Source organism: Platichthys flesus, chromosome 14, assembly GCF_949316205.1.
Source record: "Platichthys flesus chromosome 14, fPlaFle2.1, whole genome shotgun sequence".
Taxonomy (NCBI): Eukaryota; Metazoa; Chordata; class Actinopteri; order Pleuronectiformes; family Pleuronectidae; genus Platichthys; species Platichthys flesus.
In genome coordinates this window covers 15,967,465-15,989,528 of record NC_084958.1, presented here as the reverse complement: position 1 = coordinate 15,989,528, position 22,064 = coordinate 15,967,465, and the positions used below count along the sequence as shown (strand labels likewise).

The 22,064-nt window shown below is 42.9% G+C and overlaps 3 protein-coding genes across 3 annotated transcripts; 1 reads left to right on the top strand and 2 right to left on the bottom strand.

The window, feature by feature from the left end:
- The first annotated feature begins 80 nt into the window (after positions 1-80).
- Positions 81-5,839, top strand: LOC133967973 (alanine aminotransferase 2-like). Its single transcript, XM_062403712.1, has 11 exons — positions 81-349; positions 457-546; positions 642-750; positions 1,046-1,179; positions 1,284-1,527; positions 1,614-1,693; positions 1,798-1,934; positions 4,897-5,071; positions 5,185-5,340; positions 5,439-5,551; positions 5,688-5,839. The coding sequence occupies exons 1-11, from the start codon at positions 221-223 to the stop codon at positions 5,776-5,778; spliced, it is 1,458 nt and encodes a 485-aa protein (XP_062259696.1). The 5' UTR covers positions 81-220; the 3' UTR covers positions 5,779-5,839.
- A 39-nt stretch (positions 5,840-5,878) lies between these two features.
- Positions 5,879-13,345, bottom strand: dhx30 (DEAH (Asp-Glu-Ala-His) box helicase 30). The gene is made up of 19 exons (XM_062403709.1): positions 13,154-13,345; positions 12,699-12,835; positions 12,507-12,617; positions 12,131-12,397; positions 11,892-12,041; positions 11,662-11,814; positions 11,076-11,546; positions 10,014-10,397; positions 9,818-9,896; positions 9,621-9,725; positions 9,349-9,524; positions 9,005-9,211; positions 8,829-8,910; positions 8,519-8,712; positions 8,251-8,410; positions 7,322-7,479; positions 7,105-7,208; positions 6,866-7,005; positions 5,879-6,459 (listed from the first exon to the last, which is right to left on the bottom strand). Exons 1-19 carry the CDS (start codon positions 13,323-13,325, stop codon positions 6,200-6,202), a joined length of 3,510 nt encoding a protein of 1,169 aa, XP_062259693.1. The 5' UTR covers positions 13,326-13,345; the 3' UTR covers positions 5,879-6,199.
- Positions 13,346-15,002: 1,657 nt separating this feature from the next.
- On the bottom strand, positions 15,003-21,773 carry wrnip1 (WRN helicase interacting protein 1). Its single transcript, XM_062405276.1, has 7 exons — positions 21,127-21,773; positions 19,719-19,913; positions 18,369-18,607; positions 17,623-17,846; positions 16,348-16,503; positions 15,788-15,867; positions 15,003-15,674 (listed from the first exon to the last, which is right to left on the bottom strand). Exons 1-7 carry the CDS (start codon positions 21,730-21,732, stop codon positions 15,393-15,395), a joined length of 1,782 nt encoding a protein of 593 aa, XP_062261260.1. The 5' UTR covers positions 21,733-21,773; the 3' UTR covers positions 15,003-15,392.
- Between the last annotated feature and the right edge of the window lie 291 nt (positions 21,774-22,064).

The window sequence follows — 22,064 nt, the reverse complement described above, 5'->3', positions numbered from 1 at the left end:
TTCCATTTAGCTGCTTCTGGAATGGTTTGAATTGGACTGAGCTGAGTTTCAACTAAAAAGTTGTTTATTAAAGGGTTTTTATCATCTATGGAAAATATGGTTAATCAATAACATAAAACAGCAGACTCTCAGGAGAAGATTTCTCAAAAGTCTGTAAATAACTGACATATTGCACACTGGTCCCATCTTTATATGTTCTCGTTAGTGTGGTCTGGATTCTATGACTGGTCTTCCACAAACAGAGATGTCCGTGCTGCAGGAGATGAGTCCAAATTTGAAGCAGATGAGGCAGTTGGAGTACGCAGTCCTGGCAAGACAAGCAATCCGGATCAGGGAAGAGCTCAAACAGGTCAATACGTTATATAGTACTATAATAATCTCTGATATATGGTAGCTACGGTAAATTTTTTCCAAAATGTGTTACATACATACATGGAATCCCCGCTTTGTTAACAGGGAGTGAGAAAACCATACAAGGAAGTGATAGATGTCTGCTGGGGCGACCCGCACAGCGCAGGAGTCAAACCTCTGTCGTTTGTCCGACAGGTAATCAGTGACCTTCACAGGCTGCACTTTTAAGCTGTGTTTCCATCTGACCTTATAACCTCCGTCTTTCTCTGATGTGTTCTCATCTTGTGCAGGTTCTCGCAGCGTGTCTTTACCCTCAGCTTGTGAACAGTGACAAACTGCCTGTGGACGTCAGACAGAGGGCCCAGAGGCTGCTTCAGGAATGCTCTGGAGGGAGTGTAGGTAAGGGTACGGGTCGAATGTAGTAATGCAGTACTGAAGTTATCAGAAACATAATTTTTCAATGTTTTGAACACCACTAATGAGATTTTATTCAAACGCATAATGAATTTTAAATTTGTGTTATTGCACAGTGACCCTGAGGTGCAAATTACAAACCACACAACGCTATGAGCTTCTAGGGACCTATTACAGACAAGTGTTTGACCGTCATTTTATATATGCTGCAGTCTCATCACAACTTTTTTTTATAAGTCTATTTTGTGACAGTTCATCACAATCTGTGTTATTTCTACAGGTTCCTATACAGCGACAAGAGGGATTCCAGAAATAGTCCAGAGAGTCTCTGAGTTCATAACCAGACGAGATGGTGGGGCTCCGTCCCCCTCTGAAAACATATACATCAGCCCAGGCTCACAGTGGGCGCTCAATGTAACAACCAATATTTTTATTACATATATTATTAAAACAATCTCCTCTCTCTTGTAAATTATCACGATCTTCATGCTCACCCAGTTTTTTCCTGTGCCTACAAGAATATGCTCAAGATCCTGGTGAACAGCGAGGCTTCTACCAGAACCGGCGTTTTGACTCCAGTGCCGTGTCACAGCACAACCACATTGTCCTTAGAGGGACTGGGAGCCGTCATTGTTCCCTATTACCTGAGTGAGCGGCAGGGCTGGGAGCTGCAGGTGGAGGAGCTGAAACGATCACTGGAGGCTGCCAAGGGAGTGTGTAATCCTGTGGCTCTGTACGTCATCAACCCTGGAAATCCATCAGGTAATAAAACAGAATGGAGATCATCCTAGTGTATTCATACTAATATAATCAGTATCCCATTGTTGTTTTCCTGTGTTTACCTGTAGGTCACATCCAAAGCAGGAAATCCATGCAGGAGGTGATCCGATTTGTTTCAGAGAAGAGACTCTTCCTTCTGGCTGATGAGGTGGATGTTTTAAAAGTGTTATCATCTATCCGAGCAAAATGGACAAATTCATACAGTCAGTAAATACAGGTGCACAGTAAAGTGAGACTGTCTGCTTTCCACAGGTTTATCAGGAATGTGTTTACGGGGAGAACAGTGAGTTTGTCTCCTATAAGAGGGTCCTGGCGGAGATGGGGCCTCCTCTTTCAGACACAGTGGAGCTGGCTTCCTTCCACTCAGCGTCCAAAGGCTACATGGGAGAGTGAGTGAGTTACTTTGTGTCGTGTGATCAGTGTTGTGCAAGTTCACATCTCTATTGAACTAGTTCAAAGTTCAGTTCATACAAGTAAACATGAATAGTTCACGTTCATAGTTCACCATTTAAATTCTGAACTAGTTCATAGTTCAGTTCATTTCATAGTTTTAAGGTGGAAAGTGAGAATGAAAGACTTGTTGAAGAAAACCTTATCCATCACAACCCCTTGAATTTACTGTCGGAATGTTTTTCAGACCGTGTGTAAAAATCCCTCAGATAATAATAAGCGGCATCGGATCTCGGATGTAGTCGCTAAGTCTGCGTCTCTGCTTTCTCTTGCCATCTGTATATGAGCTCGAGAGCTGTTGTGTTGCAGGTATGGCCTGCCCCTTTAAGGAAAGTTTGTAGTGTGTGACGTAGTGCCCCTGGGTATTGTGGGAAAATATGCCAAAAGTGTGTGTGTGTGTAACGAGAAGTGACGGACCAGCAAGAGGAGTTGCGAGTGTCGCTCCTGCTGTCCGAGAAAACATCTCCTCCTCCTTCTTCACGGAGCGGTCCGGACGGCTGGTTACCGGCCAGACAGCGAGCCAAGATAACCAGTGACAGGGGCGGCTCCTGGTGCAGGCGACACAGGAGACTTATCATGACGTGATACATGCAATTTAAAACAATACATTACCGTCACACCGTCATCCTCTAACCCCGGGGACGAACCGGAGGTAGAAGCGCTGCGAAAAGCGGTCGGCGTCCTTTCCTCGCCCATGTTAAATACTCTGGCTGTTCGCACCGGCAGCGTAGTGCAGGAAGAACCCGGAAGCGCCGCCGCCAAACACACACACACATCTTCTGTGGGCTACAGGCTTTTGCGTAGGTCAGTCACCTGTGCAGAACAGCATCATTTACCCCTAAACCAGCGCGGAGAAATTATGATGATGAAAAATTCAATATAACAAAATTAAATGGAATTTTTTTTTTTTTTTTATTAAATGGGGAAAAAAAATTAAATTGAATTAAATTAAATTAAATTAAAAAAATTAAAAAAATTAAAAAACTGCGCGCGCAGATTCTGCGCAGAAGACTACTGCGCACATTCTGCGCAGAAGTCTACTGCGCACATTCTGCGCAGAAGTCCATTGCGCACATCCTGCGCAGAAGTCTACTGCGCACATTCTGCGCAGAAGCCCATTGCGCACATTCTGCGCAGAAGTCCATTGCGCACATCCTGCGCAGAAGTCTACTGCGCACATCCTGCGCAGAAGTCTACTGCGCACATTCTGCGCAGAAGCCCATTGCGCACATTCTGCGCAGAAGTCCATTGCGCACATCCTGCGCAGAAGCCTACTGCGCACATTCTGCGCAGAAGTCCATTGCGCACATCCTGCGCAGAAGTCCACTGCGCACATTCTGCGCAGAAGTCTACTGCGCACATTCTGCGCAGAAGTCCATTGCGCACATCCTGCGCAGAAGTCCATTGCGCACATCCTGCGCAGAAGTCCATTGCGCACATCCTGCGCAGAAGTCTACTGCGCAGAAGCCCACTGCGCACATCCTGCGCAGAAGCCCATTGCGCAGGAATTGCGCGCGCAGTTTTTTTTTTTTAATTAAATTTTTACATTTTTTTATGTTTCTATATATAATTAATTTTATTTTACATAGTGTTAGATATTTTGCATTTAATAGGAGAAATTCTGTCAATTTTAGGACCTCAGCTTTAAGCGCACAGGGTTGGATTCGAACCCGGGTCTTCGGTTTGAAGGACGGACACTTTACCGCCTAGGCCATACAGCCTGATAGTTGCTTGAAGGAACAAAGCACTATAATAAGATGGACAAATTATCGTGTGTGTGTCTCTATGCTATCCCTATCCCTATTTTATGCTGCTTTTGATTAACACTTCAGAGAAAATATATACTTTATTACATATTTTTGACAGACATTTTTTTTTTGATTTTAGATACTGGATGATTTAACATACTTTAAAACCTATTGTTAGAGAATAAACCAGTACTGCCCCCTGCTGGCTGCAGGGTTCCTCTGCGGCTCTAGCTTGGTTTGTGCAGCTTGTGATTAACTAAAGTTGTCCACAAAGAGAAGGGTATTTGCTGATGTCACCACCCGTGGCTCCGTGGACAGGCATAATATAAAACATCCTCCTGGATGGCTCCCTCTGTGAACAGTCAGGCGGCTGGGTGAGCATCTGTTTACAGTAGAAAAGATTTATTGGGTAGGAGTGTCAGAGTTACGAACAAGGAGTGTGTCGTGTTCGTTTGACTTTAATAAAGTTACACATAAAGAGAGAAGTTTCCTGTCGTCTATACACAAGGACGCTACAATATGAACGTGTTCACCGTTCAAATTCATTTTGTGTCATTAAGTTGCGTTCAGTTCATCGTTCTCATAAAAGTGAGCGTGTTCAATGAACGCGTTCTTTTTGCGTACGTTCATGCACAACACTGCGTGTGATCATCACAAAACTATGAGCAAAGGTCATTCTTGAGTTGAGAAAACAATCTCACCATCAGGTTCAGAGGATGATGAAGATGGGAAGGCGTGCAATTATATTAAGCCTCTGATTTCACCTAATTATTTAATAAATACTTTTATAACTTTGCTGTGGTATGCAGCATAAAAAGTGTAAGTGTGCATTAATGTAGTGTTTGTCAGCAATTACAACTAGAATCCCTAAATATACAGATTTTTGAGGGCAGAAGAAGATATTGATATTTGGAAGTAAACACTTTCTGATCGAGTTGCATCAGCCGATGTAAATATTTGAACAATTTCTAAATTCCACTGGATGATGTTGTGAAACGCTTATGACAAATAAATAAATGTTATGTGTTTATTTAACAGTTTACCCATAAACTTTATCATAAATAGATCAAAAGAAAAACCATTATTCTATTTATGTAAAATAAAAGTTTTCACATCTGCACTGTTTCATCTCTATTTGGATTTGTGTCACCAGGTGCGGTCTACGTGGTGGATATGTGGAGCTGGTAAATCTGGACCCTGCTGTTATGATATACATCTACAAGATATTCTCCAAAGACAGCTGTGCACCAGTGCTGGGTCAGATGGCGCTGGATCTGATGGTTAACCCTCCACAACCAGGAGATCCATCATACCCTCTGTATGATGAGGTGAGCACAGAGATTACTGTACTATTTAGCAGGATGTTTAATTGCCCGATTTTCTTTTGAAAATTACTAATAATTAATGTTTCTGTTCTTGCCTACAACTCCCCGTTCTGCAGGAGAAACAACACATCAGGACCGCGCTGGTTCATAATGTGAAGAAAGCACGTGCGGTTTTAAACAGTCTGCCGGGTTTCTGCTGCCAGCCAGTGGAGGCAGGAATATTTGTTTTCCCCAGAATTCATCTTCCACCTAAAGCCATTCAGAAAGCAAAGGTTCCAATACAATCTTACAGAATGCACTACAAAACCAGAGCCATGTAATTAATTTGTCACATATCTGTGATCAAATGTGATACTCTTCCATATTTTAGGAAGTGGGATTGAAGCCAGACACGTTCTACTGCACCAGGCTCCTAGAGGAGGCTGGTGTGATGGTCAGTCCGGGTTGTGAGTATGGACAAGAGGAAGGCACCTTCCACATCAGGTATAAAACTGTAGTTTAATCGTATGTGTAAATGCATCATTACATAAAGTTAAAGTGGACTGTTTCAAAGAGGAGTTCAATATATTTGTTGGAACATTTTACACCTCAGGCCTGTAACCCTGTGTTCTTTCTGCAGATTTTGCATCATGACGCCTGAGGACATCATGGAGGAGGTACTAAAACGTCTGACAAGCTTCCACACACAGTTCATGGAAGATTTCTCTTAAGTAAATAAACACTTTAACAGTTGAAAGATTCCATGTAGACAATAAAAAGAATCCAACAGTTTTTCCTCATGTTGACATTTGAATATTTATTACAATAAATATGATATTTACTTCAGTCATTTTGAATAACCTCTGGCCAGACAATGTCTTTATTAGTTAGATAAAAATACAACCACTGCTTTTCAATTTATTTGCTGAACAATTAAATTAATGAACAATTAGGTCCAACATCCAAACCCATGGATTCCTCCCACGTCAGTTCAAGTTGATATTTTACCTCAAGAAGCAGAGGACATCCCACAGTTCAGCACATTAAGCTAAAGTACTTGGACATTTAAACAAAAACAAACAAAAGAAGCCATGATCCTTCCTCTGTACCAGTCAGAGGAGCCGATGTACAAGTGTACAAAGCTCATAGTCTTCAATCCACCTCACTGTCGCTGTAGTGATGCCGAGGTAAAGAGCTTGAGTCTGTGTTGTTGAGCAGCCCGACGAGCAACGATATGAGCTTTCCATCTTGAGAAGAGTTGGTGATTGCGTTGCTGGGATTGCTGAGATTTCGGTAGAGCATGGTCTGGACGGAGGTGCGGAGCTCCCACAGCAGCTCCCACGTCTCCGCCGTCAACTCACAGTGCATCAGAGAGCGACCGGGAAATGACACCTCCACTTTGTCTCCTCTCACTAGGACACAAGAGTAAAACAATCTTATTTAGAAAACACATTATATTTTTGCATCGTCACTGTTCAGACGAAAATGCATTTAGAATGCACAGTCCAGACGTGAGTAAAGGTTTTTGGTCATTTGCAGCTTTTAGCTTGTCAGGGACAAAGAATGACAAAAGAAAAAAATAATGATTTACGCAAGTCTACAAGTTGCTGAATTTACAGAAATTATCTTTTTAATAATTTCCCAATTTGGGATCAATAAAGTACCTCAATTTATCTATTATTCCTCATTCTGGACTGAAAATGACTATCGTGAATTAGGTAAAATAACAGCTTCTAAACTTCAGGCATAAGCTAACAACACAGTGTCAGACTTAAAAGTGATATGAAGCTGTATTTTGTCAGCAGTGACATGTCCTACCTGTCTCTGTGATATCACAGTCTGTGAGCAGCAGCAGTGCGAGTGGATGGACAACAGACGAGTCTCTGATGAAAACGGTCCCGTCTGTCTGGACTGCAGAGAAGTAGGTCAACCAGCGACTAGGGAACTCTTCTTTCCCTCTAAAATACCATGAAGGAACATACAGAAAGGCATTAAATATAAATACACACTATTTAGGTCAACACCTGCTGTAGCTGAATTATCAATCATGCTCTGACCTGTTGACTGAGGAGCGGTGAAGATGCACCGGTCCAGTGAGGGTTCGGAAAAATACACCGTTGGGACGAAAACGTCCTCCTTTGGTCACGACACCTTTCTTCACCTAAACAACAGTCAGGATGAAACGTTTCAGAAGACAAAAGACAGAGGACAAAGGAAAGATTCTGTACAAGATACATATTATATTAGACTCTATTCTAAGAAGTTGCCACATACCTGAATGAGGTTGGGATAAAGTCCAGCCAGCAACACAGCTTTAAGAAGCTCATCCTGGTTGCTGTGTTCATTGTAGAGGGACATGTGACGCTGACACTCACTGGCACGAGACACCAGCTCAGCTTCATGCAGGTTCTCACTGAACTGAGAGATGAGACCTATGACACAAGGGGAGAAATGCTTTTGTGATGCATTTGTTGTCTTTATCAATCCTGTCTTGAAACAATCTTGCTTTTTTTCTGAGACAGTTCTTCATACAAGTCCAATCCACAAACTTCTTTAAAAGGTTAAGTGAGTAGAATTTAGAGACATCTGGTGGTGAAGTTGTATGCTGCAGCTTAATACCCCTTACTTCATCCTCCCCTTCCAAACATGATAGAGAACCTGTGGTAGCCTTCAGTTGTCATAAAAACTCAAAAGATGTTCAGTTTGGAAAAAAAATGGCTGCCTCCATAGGGAGGAACCACTCCCAGTGTAAATATAAGTATTTAGATATAATAAGGGCCATTTCTAGGGGGGAAAAACAACACACTAGTGAAAACATTACTAGGATTATTATATATATTCAGTTTCTGTCAATAGATCTCTTTCACCTAAATCTTACTCACTGAACCCAGTCAGAAAGGTGAGAGTTCATCCCTAACATAATCTATTAAATTCTCCATATATGGATTTGTCTTGATTCGTTTATGAAAAAGATTAATTCACAAAAAGGTTACCAAAGATTAAAAAATAATTTGAACCAACTGCCGTTGGAAACTAGTTCGGCACTCAGAATAGACCATATCTCAGCCAGTCCCAAACAGTCCCCTTTGGAAACCAAATTTGAGTTTTTGTTTAAATCAAGATCCTTGAATTATTATTTTAAGATTTAACAAGATGTTGATGGATGCCCGATCTCACAATGGTAAAGAAAGTGACACACTAACCGTTGATGAAGCGCAGGCCGGTCCTGGACAGAGTGTGTTCGTGCAGGTATTCCTCTCGGTCCTCTCTCATGCCCTCCTGCTGAACTCTCTTCCAGCCCAACACTGCTCTGCTGAACACCAAATAATCACTGTGGCTGGAGCCAGTCAGACGCTCTTTGGCCTGAACAAACAGAGCACAGATCATCATATTAAATATCCAAGAAGTCAAATATGTTGCATTTTTATAATAACATTGATTAATAAACATGTGGGCGTGCGGACAACTCACCTTATTGACTAGCGCTCTGTTCTGCAGGCTGTTGTAGAACGGGTCCCTGGTCAGACATGCTGCAATAGACAACATGGGCAGAGCACATCTGAACATGGCGCTCAGGACCAGCAGCTTGCCCAGCCGAGGGTCACATGACATACAGGAGACACGCTCTCCTAAAGGCGTCAGGTTTTCAGTCTTGTCCAGAACTCCTGCCAAAATAAAAGCATTGACATCAATTTAATGCAACCATGCAAACGCCTGCAAGTTAAAATAATAGGATGTTTGAAATATCCTCACACGATACGGAGCACAAGCTGCTGCTCACCTATGTCTTGTAAAGTTCGGACAGCATCTCTCACAGCTTCTTGCTCTGGACTGTCCAACACTTGAGATAAGAAATCTTCAGCCTGCAAACATTAAACACAACAGATAATCATTCAGTATGAGAAATACATTACAGGAGTAAATAAATACACAAAGGCCATTCTTCTACACCAGTACCTTGCAGTTAGGACTGTGAATTTTGGCCTGCACTACTAAACTCTCCAGCGGTGTGCGCAGGATCTCAGGGATTGGGAACGGATTCATGGATTCCAGTTGTTCTCGTGGGAACAGGTGGTAGGACTGTCCTGGTTGACATCGCCCAGCTCGCCCTTTTCTTTGAGTGACATTCGAGTGGGATATCCAAAATGTGTCCAAACAGGAGACCTAGAAAAAAAAAAATTCCTGCTTAGTTATTTTATACCATTCCACCAGATAATACCACACCTTGCAAATCTATACTTTTGAAGATGTAAAAAAAAAAAGGTTAATGACCTGGTAAATGCAGAAACTATTATACCAACCTTGGTCCGTGGGTCATATTTCTGTTCTTTGTGAGTTCCTGCATCCACCACATGGACAATGTCATCTATGGTGATAGACGTCTCAGCAATATTGGTGGCAAGCACAATCTTCCTCTGGCCACTTTGGGGGTGCTGGAACACAGCCTGCTGGTCGGCCACTGCTAAACTAGAGTGCACTTAAAGAAAAAAGGAGAAAATGATAAATGTTTTCTGCTCATAAGGAGAAATCCTATTGTGACACTTAGAAGACAAGTCTTCGTCCGTCCTCTTACATGGCAGGATCATCTGTGAGCCACGGTTAAAGTGGGGCCTCTCCTCGAGTTTCTCCTGAACTTTCTTGATGTCCTGCCATCCAGGGAGAAAACACAGCACTGCACCTGAAGCATGATGGGAAAGGAACTTTGAGAATCATAAACAAGGCCAATGCTATAAAAGCTAATGCAAGTTAAAAAGACTGTGGCTAAATTACCTGGTTCTCCATGTTTGTCAATGTTTTCGATGACATCAGCTACTAAATCAAGATCAGGTGCAACTTCATCTCTTCCTCCCTTCAAAAAAACGATATAAAAATCTGTCTTACACAGGACACAAGATAATATTTTGCACCAAAATGTATGAAAGTGAAAGTAAAAAAAACAACAAATCGATTCAGAGTCGATAATCACCTGCTTGTTTGTCTCCCTTCTCTCCTTGATTGGCAGTCGGCGTCCCAACTGTCTCAGCACATCCTCCAGGTAGTTGTCCTTCACCGGGTGCATGAACCCTGGCACTTTCACTATGGGACAGCCTCCGAAGTACTGGGCCAGCCTCTGGTTGTCCCCAGTAGCGCTCATGAGAACCACTCGTAGGTCGGGGTTCTCTTTCAGGCTGGAGCGCAGTAAGGCCAGCAGCAGGTCTGTGTTGATGTCTCTCTCATGGACCTCATCCACCACCACATGGCTGATTCCCTTCAGGGACGAGTTGGACTGCAGCTTCCTCAGCAGGACGCCCACGGTGAGGAAGAGCAACGCTCCTCCGCTGTGCTCAGGGGGTCGGCTCTCCAGTCTCACCTTCGCACAGAGATTAGTAATATGATTGGTTATTGTACAAAAACAGTCAACACATTTATCCTCAAATGTGAATAATCACAAGGAACATTTCAACAGAGGAAATTAACTCTACACATGGAATCCAACCAGACACATGGAGTCTAATAAACTCTTAAAATAAGAGAAGAGTAAAAAGATTATAACATTACCAATTTGGTCAAAATAAAACATTTAATTTTTAAATCTGCATCTTGCTTACAGAATAATGAGGACCTTAGATATAGGCATCAACATTTGCCCTGATAAATATTTTGTTTAGGACTTTAAAGGGGACATATGATTATTCCACTTTGTCAGTGCTTCTACACGTTAATTTGGGTATCTTGCATGTCAACCGTCCCAAACACTATGGAAAACAACAACTCCCGCAATTTGTTATGGTTTCTCTATGTCAGAAACGTCATGCTTGAGTGACTGCGAATGAGATTCCATATGCTTCCCTCGTCACAGGCCCTCACAGCCCTAAAATGTGAACTAAAATCACCATCATTTAAAGATTAAGAGAAAATTCACAAAATGGCGACCATCACTTTTCAAATATCCATCCATCTCTTTATGGATGCATGTTAATCCATCTATTGTAAGGGGTCCCCAAGTAATTTTACATCTAAAAGCAGAGTTCTGTAAAATTGATTCTACCTGATATCCCACAGAGCGTTTTAGAGCTGGGCCCATCTCATCAGCAACACGTTGCGCCACTGACACAGCGCTAATCCTACGAGGCTGGGTCACCAGGATGTTGCAGTTCGCACCCTCCCCGCCTCTCACACACTCCTCCAGCAGGAAACGGGGGATCCGCGTTGTTTTGCCACATCCCGTTTCCCCGGCAATCACGACCACCCGAGAGGATCGCACTGCTGAAACCACCCTCTGACGGTGGCTGTCCACCGGGAGCTCCACACTCAGTCCAGGGTTCAACTGCTCCCACTCCTCTTGTAGGTGGATGCTGAGCTGCTCGGCCTCCTGCTTGGACAAAGGTCTGTATCGTCTGCCCGTGATGGCGTCTGTCACAAAGTCATCCTCCTTGTCGACATCCTCCTGGTTTATTGTCTGCTCTCCGGTTGCCTCTTTCTCCTCCCATAGCTTCTGTACTTCTGTTGCCACTGGGTACTGTGAGAAAAACAGTAACTTTAGCTTTTACAGGAAAAGACAATATCACCAAATGGGCCATGACGGTGGTTCCCAAACTAAGGGTTGGGACCTTCAAAGAGACCCCAAGTCTCACCTGTTCAAGATACTCCCTCATGTTAACCTCCAGGTATTTAGGGATTTCCAGTGGGAGGGGGCGTCTCTCCCTGTCCCCAGCCTGCCTCACCTCATCATGGTGGTACTTAGCATGAGTCAGCGGATTGTTGTTTTTATCCAGCAGCTGGAGCTCCTAAACCAGGTGACATAACACACATGAGCACAGAGCTGACATGAGAGGGTAAAGTATTTCAGTGAAGTCGTTCCCACCTTCAGCTTCATGCACGCGAGCGCCGCAGCTTTCTTCTCTGCCGTCACTCTTTTGCTCGCTGTGGCTGTGAACGTCATCTTCTCCGGCCAGCTCAGGGTCAGTTCACACTTCTTCTGCTTCCCTCCTGTTGTTCTGAAATTCATTACCTCCTGTAATAAAAGATGACAGATTTACAATGCAATGCACGGTGAGCTAAAAGTGACCCGTTCTCAATGGGGCAGGGGCGAGAGCTACGAACCTTGAATCTGTTAGACGACGTGGCCACCTGGATGACCCGGATAAGTAGAGATTTAGGTTGAGGAAACAAGGACAGAGCTTCATCACCTGAGGAGTCTTCTACAAAGGGCAGGGATTGTTTTGGTGCATCTGCTTTGGATTTAGACAAGTGGAAGTCATCTGTCCAAGGGTCTTCCTCGATATCATTAAAGGTTGAACGTATCCCTCCTCTCCCCCGACCAGCTCTCCTCTTGGGGAGCTGATTGTTTGGTCCAATAACACCCAATTCCTGCGTACGGAGAGAAAAGGGGGAAGGTTTGTGGAGAATGAGCAAATTACTACAGAGAAGTTAAATAAAGATAAAGAAATGCATGTCCACCTTTGACAGCAAGTCTTACTTTGAGCTTGAGACAAGCAGCAGCTGCGGCGAATCGCTCTGCATCGCTCTTCTTGGAGGCAAAACCCTCCTCTTCGATCCTGTGGGGCCACAATAGTGTGACAGTAGCTTTCTACAGAAACAGGATACAAAACTTATAATCAAGACATTACCCCCCCCCCCCTCTTCCTGGATCATCGTGACTGATTCTCACCTTGACCCCTGCGTGTTCAGTGTAACTGTACTGGATGTGACGGGACAGATCACTGGTTCCCAGTGAGCGAGAGATGGTGTTACTCAAGAGGCTTTTCGGATGTGGAAACTCCTTGAGGAGATCTGTGTTGAGGTTATCTGAACAATAAAAAGAAAAAGAATAGGTCAGACAATTAGCCCACCTCGAATAAACAGTGCTTGTGGAGAAGTGATGTAAGGTTCTGTTTTGCATCAAAACTGCGAAATTCAGGTTTAATGTTCTGTGATTCTTTCTCCTTTCGAAGCGGTTTGATTTGATATGAGGTGTTTGAGCGTTTAAGCGTCACAGCTGTGATAACTAAGCGTTCATTCACTTGTGTGCGTTTCAGGATGGATGTCCTTGAGGTTGAGCACTGCAGAGGTCTGTCAAACCGGTTAGCCACTAGCTAGCTTAGCTAGCAGCCGGTTTTCACTTACTTCGTTTAGTCTGGAAAAACTCTGCACCGGGTTCCTCGAGGCTTCCGGGTTTGGTGGTGTACCACCGCATCTCTGTTGTCCAGTTGGACGCTGTCGTGCCTCCTTTATAAACACATTTTGGGACTTTGCTCAGTCCTCTCAGCCGCATGAGTAAAGCACCGGGTAGCGCCATTTTTAAACTACAACTTCTTCTTTGCGGCAGTGAGCGGAAGTGGAGAGTCGCGGTCACAGCGACACCGACTGGCGAAGAGAATCATCTAGTCATTGTAAAACGTCTATTAGTCGTGAATAAATAAAATGTGAATAACATTCCGTTAATTTTTGTATTATTCAGGTGTATGATTTACACGACAATCGTATTATTATCACAATATTTAACATATCCTTGATTGACCATCATCATTTTTTAAGGGGGATTACTTTTTATCATAATATCAAATACTTTTTCAATGATAAACCTACACCATATAACCTGGAAGATCTTTATTAACAGTAGACTTGACGGTGTATTTTAGCTTCCTCTTGATTATCAGTTTGAGTTTTTTCCTTTTTTAAGTTGCATTAATATATATTATATAGGGTTCATGAAGTAAAAAGGAAAAACCCAAAGCCCCACAAAACATTTTTATCTAAACTAAGGGGTTTGGGATCCATTAAATAAACCGAATTGCCTTAACCATAATTTAGAAAATCCTCAAATCATCAACCTTCTCCTTAAACTGAATATATGTTTTGAGGTATAACAGGGGCCATAACCTCTATGTAATAATATTTGAATAATGCTCGGGTTCCAGTAAATTCGAAATAACTGTCACAACCATAACTCTATACAAGGTTGCATTTAGGGCCCATCTGAAATGTGAATAAGACGTCATTAACAAGACTTGTGGGTACGTTACCATCCTGACCCACCTTATTCAACCTGGCCTCGTCAGTAAACATGTCCTTGAAAAAGGTGCCGGTCTGAGAGTTTCTGATATAACAGCAGTCAATATAATTATGAAATGTTTTTAATGTACCTAAACATGTAAAGAAACAGACATTCTACAGTTTATTAGACCCCGAGCCTTTAAGTTAAAATCATTGCTGATATGTTTTAATTCTTTGTGATTCGTTCTGTTACACAGGAATGACATTGCCCTGCTGAAGCTGGAGAAGAGCGCTGTCACAATGAGAAGGTTCAGCCGGCCTGCCTGCCTGCCGCTCCGTGGTGCTGCTCGTTATGTCACAGGCTGGGGTCGTCTCTACTGTAAGACCCTGCTGCCTAGTCTGCTAACACCCGGCTTACGAGGGGTGCAGGGCATTTTACTGCTCAGGGACAAGCAGAGGAGCATCACATGTTGTTTAAATTCTCAGCTGTTACTACAAGTGGGTGCAATTTTTTCTTTTAGCTAGAGGTACACAGGCGACTTCACTACAGCAGGCCCTGCTTCCTGTCGTGGATCACAGCATCTGTAACACAAATTATACCATTTCACACGTGTCGTCATCCTCTAGGGCGACTCGGGCGGCCCTCTGAACTGTGAAGGCAGAGACGGGAGGTGGTACGTCGAGGGAGTGACTAGTTTTGTGGACGGACGTGGATGTAATACTCCTTAGAAGCCCACAGTCTTTACCCCTGTGTCCTTGTTCATCCCCTGGATCGGCGAGGTGAGGGGAACCACATAAACGTCACTTTACATGAAGACGAATACTAAATATCATGGAGGTCCATTGTGACATGTACCAACTTAATGTTGTGTTGTTTCCTTGCATACAATGGCCAAAAACTGAAGAGACTGAACAATCAACTGTATTATTAAATGTACATATTATATTTGTCTTGTATTGAATCAAATGGGATATAATAGTCACACATAAAAATACATTTTAATTAGTTTAAACAACGTATTACATTTTTACATGACAAGACAGAAGCAAATCTCAACATACACATATACTCGACTATGTAGAAATACTAAGGTATGTTGTGTAATTTCAGTTTGGTCGTTATCTCCACAAGGAGGGTTAAGTTTTCACCCCTGTCCGCTGGTTTGTTGGTTGGTTTGTTTGAACCTTTACATCATATCCTTTACAATCCAAAACAATTGATGAGACTCAGAGTGTAAAAAGATTTGAACAGAACATGTGAACAGGTGTGAACAGGTTCCTTTAGCTTTGAAATTGAGCATTTTTGTTCACCTAAAAAGATGCATTATAATTAGCAGCGTTTGTTTCATTCGTTATTTTATGTGTATACTCATGAGTCTGAGGGTGTCCAGGTGAAGAAGTCAATGCCCTGCAGCTCCTTAGGTAAGTACTCCTGCTCCACAGGGTTGCCGAACGCTGGGTTGTATTTGTAGCCTTTAGCGTAGCCCAGTTGCTTCATCAGTTTCGTGGGGGCGTTGCGGAGGTGCAGGGGGACGGGAGGCAGGGGCCCTTTGTGGTTCCTCAAACAGGCCTTCACATTACTGTAGGCTTTGTAGATCTCCACGGACTTTGCTGCTCGTGCCAGATACACCACACACTGAGCCAGGATCACCTGATGAGCCGCAAACATCAGTTGGTGAAATACAACTATTGTGTGAGGCATGACAGTTCGATGTCTAGGTGGAAAACTGTGTAAAACCATCACTAACAGTCAGGCCAGCCTACCTCGCATTCAGGCATCCCAATGAAGTGACAGGCCTGGAAGGCGGACACAGCCTGAGGAAGAGCAGATGGATCTGCCATACCTGAGAACAACATCCAGTCAAAATGCATTTATTAATCCTATTTTTCCACAACGTTCCAAAGTACTTTTTCACAAAATAAATAAAAGGCAATAAAACACAACAGGACCAGCTCACAAAGAATAACACAAAAGCCAAATAAAACGATGCAGGGGGAAAAAAAAGCAGAATATTAAATCAAGTAATTAATTGAGGGAAATTATAGAACAGCGAAGGCGGACTGAACATGCCTGTGGATTCATGACAGGCCCCACAGCTGAGGGATCTCACCGCATCACCCCTCAGTAATCTCTAATTATGAGCTGAGATTTAGGGACAATGTAGAGGCCCCTGTCTGAGAGAACACAGCCTTTACTCTGACTCAACGTGAACTACAGCGTCGGTGATGTATCAGTCAAATCTAATATTATCCATGAAGGATATCCATACATATTGCGTTGAATAAAACACTGGGGATGATGTCATGCAGTAATTTTCACGTACCAACGTCCTCGCTGGCAAAGCGGACCAGCCTGCGGGCCACGTAGAGCGGATCCTCGCCGCCCTCCAGCATGCGGCCCAGCCAATACAGAGAGGCGTTCTCCTGGGAGCCTCTCATCGACTTGTGCAACGCTGAGATACTGTTGTAATGCTCTTCACCTTCGAGCAACGCAGAGAAACAAAAAGACACATCATTGGATATCGGGATAGCTAATGAACGTTTATTAAGGCTGAGGGCTTGTTTGAAACGTATTTAACCTAGAAAGAATATTGTATATTTTTTTTCTCCCTTTGTTACATAATTACTCAGTTTGTTGACTGTTTTTTGATCAGTTATGGTTAACCTGTGTGGTAAATAAAATAAAATAAAAACTATCAGGCCTGAATTAGGAGAAATGAAACAGATTATGCAGGTGGTATTAAAGCAACCCTTTTCCACAGTGCAAAGAACATGACCTACAGATAATCTGATAAACTTATTAAAGTGTAAACGTATGGCAGAGAATGTAAAACCATAATGAAGGGTCATTATTCAGACTGAGAGGCAGTGTCATCACCTGTGAAACTGGGAACAGTAAGTCTCAAAGTCTTGGGACAGCTGAATGTTACGCAACAGGACAGTGGACCATCAAGTATAACACACACACACACACAGACACGCAGACACGCTAACACACACGCAACTGCAAGCTCGACCATCAACACAGTTATATCTTTTATAATTTCCTGAATTTCACATGAAAGCCCCATGACAATAAAGTCATAACAGCTAACAGGGGGTAATATGATCAGGCATTTAACCTCCAGTTATTTAGACGTTATATAAAGGGAAAATACTGATGACAGGTGTTACAGCGAAGCTGCTGAGAGGATTTCTAAAATATGGATTTGTAAAATATGTCGTTATGTGTTAATGTTCCTCTGAGAGTGTCTCACATTTCAGCAATCATTAATACTGCTTCATCAGAGAGCTCATTACTCCATCAACCCTAAAGAGTAAAGAATCCTTGGATCTGTGGTTGTTTATCCGCTACATGATGTGATGTGATGAGTTCTTCCTGACTTGATGCCCCAGCCCTCCACAGAATGTAATGGAAATACATTCAGTAGCTTTTGTGTAATACTGCTAACTATAAGACCAGCTAACACAGAAAACACAACCTCATTTCTGGACTTAATGATTTGGAAGTAACTACAGTTGATGCTCTAATAAATTTAGGTGGACCCAGATTCTAACAATTTGTGGGGTTCATAGATGATAATTACAGTCACGCTTACCAGCTTTATCGTAGAGAATGTGGGACCTCTGTAGACCTTCCTTCACATGCTCCTCCGTCACCACTATTTCTTGAGCAGAACCGTTCTGCGCTGACGGGCTGGACCGGGTTAAGCTCACCTGCGCCTGCACAGCGAGCTGCAGACTGTTGAGTCCCGTTCTTGCGTCACCATCACAGAGGTGAGCTATGGTGTCCAGAGCTTTTTGCTCGATGGATATTTTTGGCCTGGGAAGTGAAAAGATATAGAGTGTAAGTGTGGATATTTGATACTGTAGTCACTTCACTCTGTAATTTTACAATAAGGACAATGCAGAATTGTCATATTACACCTGAGGAAAAAAACAATGCACATTCAGGTTACTGCTTGTCATTGGCTATGATTTAGTAAATTGCCCAAGTATAGCAATCATTAAAAGCACAGTGATTAGACTTCTGAAAAAAATATGTGTCGATGTGTGCTACGGGATCAGATTTCAGTGAATATCAAATCTTAAATATGACAACTATTCGATCACTATCACATTTGATCTGCAGCCAGCAGTTAACAGCTGCAGCTCATATGCAAATTATTTTCTGTCAACATATCAAACGATAACAGATTGTGGAAGATTGCTGGGGCTCCAACAGTTACTGGTCCACTCCTCCCATTTATTAATTCACTGAACACTGTAAGCCAGGAACAAAAGAGGAGACTTGTAGGGTCGCTCCCGATCATGACATTGGGGACATTGTGGATTCGGCTCTTACTCGTGTCCTTCGCTTTGGTCTTGATCTTCAGGATTTGATAGTTCTCGTCCTAGGACTCTGATACGGAGTGTGGCCACGGCCCGGTCCAGGATCGAGCCCATCGCCTCCACAGACAGCCTCTCCAGGACCAGCACCCTGCACCTGCTCAGCAGGGCGGCGTTCACCTGGAAGGACGGATTTTCTGTGGTCGCTCCAATCAGTGTGACTGTCCCGCACTCCACGTGAGGGAGGAAGGTGTCCTATGGAAGCACAAACATACTGAGTGAAGAGAGAAGAGAGAGACTAATGTGACATGAGAAGAGATAACCACCATCTCTGAAGGGACGATAAAAAGTAAGTATTTGTTTCAGTACTTTCATAATGCTTCCTCCACTAGAGAATGCATCTTAAGACAATGTCACTGACAAAACCTGCATCACTATGATGTCTATTTTCATGGTGAGCTCGGCAGTAAGGGAAGCAAACTATTCAAACAAATCAAATCTCAGTTTAAAACCTTGTGAACAGTAAAGTTAGAACATGAAGCTTTAGATGTTTCTGATGACTAAATTTAAAGAATAACAAATCAGGTTTTAGTACAATCTACGTCTTCTTTAAGCGACTCACATAATAGTTGATTTCCAAGAATCAAACAGAGGAATTAAATGGGTATTGTTTGAGAGGGGATCAAGTGTTGGGCACAGACTCATACTGGTGCTGCTAAGAGAGGGAGTAGACGTGTTAGTCTGAAAGCTAATTATAACTTCATATTTATTCTTACAGAGAACTTTAAACTGTGGTTTACCGAGGAGGGATAACATCGTAAAACATGATCACGTAAACAGACTAGATGGAAACTGTACGACTGAAAAGAAATGGAGGTTAAATATAAACTTAGTACCGAGAGGAATGCCTGTTGGCCCATGAGCAGCTTTTTTCTTTTGGCTTAAGCAGCCTACAGATGAGTCGTCGGCCCACTTTGATAAACACCTCTATGTTCGGTGGGGCGGTGTTTCTCATTCTAGGCTCATTTCATGCAAATGCAAAAATGCATTGTGGGGCTTTTGCTTCCATTGCAGTCAAACATTTAATCTCTACCAGCAATTCATAGCAAAGCACTGACTTAAGAAATAGACCAAAATCATAACAAAAGAGGAAGGGTTGAGCTGAAAAGCAGGAGAGCAAAATATTTTAAATGAAGAAGATGCATGGAAAGGTCTGGGTGAGTAAATCAAGGATAGTTTTTAAATCCCAGTCTATCCCTGACCTGTATATAATATAGATTATAGGATATGTTACAATTATAAGTCATTTTTAAACATTTAGTAGTGGAATCTGAGTTTAAAAACTAATACGGCCTCAGTGCTTCACCTGTTGGGACTTATTGAAGCGGTGAATTTCATCGATGAACATGATGGTCTTCCTCTTGCACAGTCGCAGCTCGTTCTGCGCCTGCTTGATCACCTCTCGGACCTCATTGGTGGAAGTGCTGGTCGCCGACAGACTGACAAAACGAGCCGTGCCATTCTTTTTACTGGTGCTGGCAATTATGTGAGCCAGTGTGGTCTGAAAGACAGAATCACATACACAGAGTAATTATATTAAAGCCTATTATCAGTTAGAAGACGAATGGGTAAAATTACATTTGGAATTAGAAAATATTTGCTGCTCATCAACGTGGGATCATACTAATTGTTTTTTTATATTTGGCAGCTTTAATCTCTATTGTGTCAGTTATACATTTAATTTCCCAGGTCAAATAATGCCCCTTGCTTTCAAAGCCCCATAAATCTGCTCCTCACTATAAAGCCATCTGACCCAGCCTCAGGAATAACAATTCACTGATGAAACCTGACCACTGTCAGACAACTGACGGAGGGAGTTACAGACGTTAAGTATGAGTAAAGCATGTTGACAACATCTAAGTATGGCCAGCTGCTGTACAACAATCTGTGCAAGTACCCTGGCAAAGTTAAGAAGTCATTAACGGTCTATATTAAGGTCTGACAAAGGGAAGAGGAGCGAGAAGCAGCCTGGCCGCCACAGACTGAATAATTCACTCTCTTCAACTAGCTGTAAAAACTCAGATAGTAAAAACTAAGACAAGGGGCTGCATTTCAACTATCTGAAGAAACTGGGGATATTAAATGTCAGTAGCAAATACATGGAGCCCTACAATTGGAATATTATTCACCTCCATTGACTATGGGTTATAAAGCCAGTTTCGTAAATGAATAAATCATAGAAAAATACACTAAACATACACTAAACATGCTTCTTTATCAGCACTTATTAACAATTAATTTAAAGTTATATGCATAAACCAATCAAGACCATCCTAGCAAAGCTGTGAAAGTTATTTTGCTGTTTTTTTAACAACCCTATTTACTCTTTGAACATGTAAACAAATGCAAGGGTTAACTGAGATCCCTGATGTTGCTGTGGAGCTGTGATGATTTATAGACTTAACAGATTTCAATGTCTCGTTTCTACATGTATATGATCGAGTTTATCATGAAATTATCGTATTATTTAAAATGCAAGCTCCAGGTAATATTTGGTTATTTTTCCAAATATTAAAACAATTATTTGATCATCCAAATTGTTGCAGGTGAATTTTGATTCAATCGACTGATAGTTAATCAATTGATAACTTTCTGCAGCTAAAACAGCGAAACATTGCTCCTTTAGTTTTAGGTGATTTTACTGTTAGTTAGAAAACTGGGATACATAATAAATCAAATCACGGGGATGGAGCTTCATGCAGGGAGCACCACACCTTCCCACACCCCGGCGGCCCCCACAGGATCAGGGACGGAATCTCCTGCGAGTCCAGCAGGGACCGGATGAGAGTCTGTTCTCCCACAACCTGGCTCTGACCGAAGTATTGATCCAGGGTGTTCGGTCTCAGAGTGTCCGCCAGGGGCTTGTTCAGGGTCAGCAGCGATGGAGCCGGTGGTGCCTTCACGGACACAGATGTGTGGCCCCTCACGGTCTCAGTCCCTGCAGCTGGTTCAGGGTCAGCCTCCTCCACTGGGCCACGTTTCTGCCCCTTGTTGTTGACAGGACTGTGTTTACCATGGGACAAACCAGCGCGTTCACCTGGTTGCGGTGGTTTCAACTTGTTGGCGTGGAACAGAGAAAATGACCCAGCCCCCGGTTTGTTTGCAGCGGGACTGGCCGGTGCAGACCCGCCACTGACCCGGGACTTCTTCAGAGGAGGCTCGCTGCTGTCTGCCATGGCGGACGCTGGACTGTCGGCCGCACCTCCCAGCAGACACACGTCCAGGTGTTTGTTGATGGTGGTCGGTGTGAAGTCTTTCAGACAAACCGGACACTGAACCAAGTCTCCGGCAAAGGAGCTCATCTCGTCCGCCTGCGCCATGTTCACTCCCCGCCAAACTTCCAATCACGTGACCAAACACTGTCCTAATAATAAACGGTTTAAAATATTTTAAAACTTTACATTCAATTTTTTTTGTTCTATTTTAGAAGCTAACCGTGACGTTCATTATAAGGTTTTATTAATTCATAATCTTTTACTTAACAAACCTATGATTCAGTTCCGGTCCTGGTGCGTTTACGGACACACGAGGCAGTCCGACACCAGCACTCTTCTGCTATGTGGTGCGTTTGGGAAACAAGCTTGGTGCACGAAGTCAAATTCATCCGCATTTGTTCACCTTGTATATTGAAAAACACCTTTTGTCACTTTTT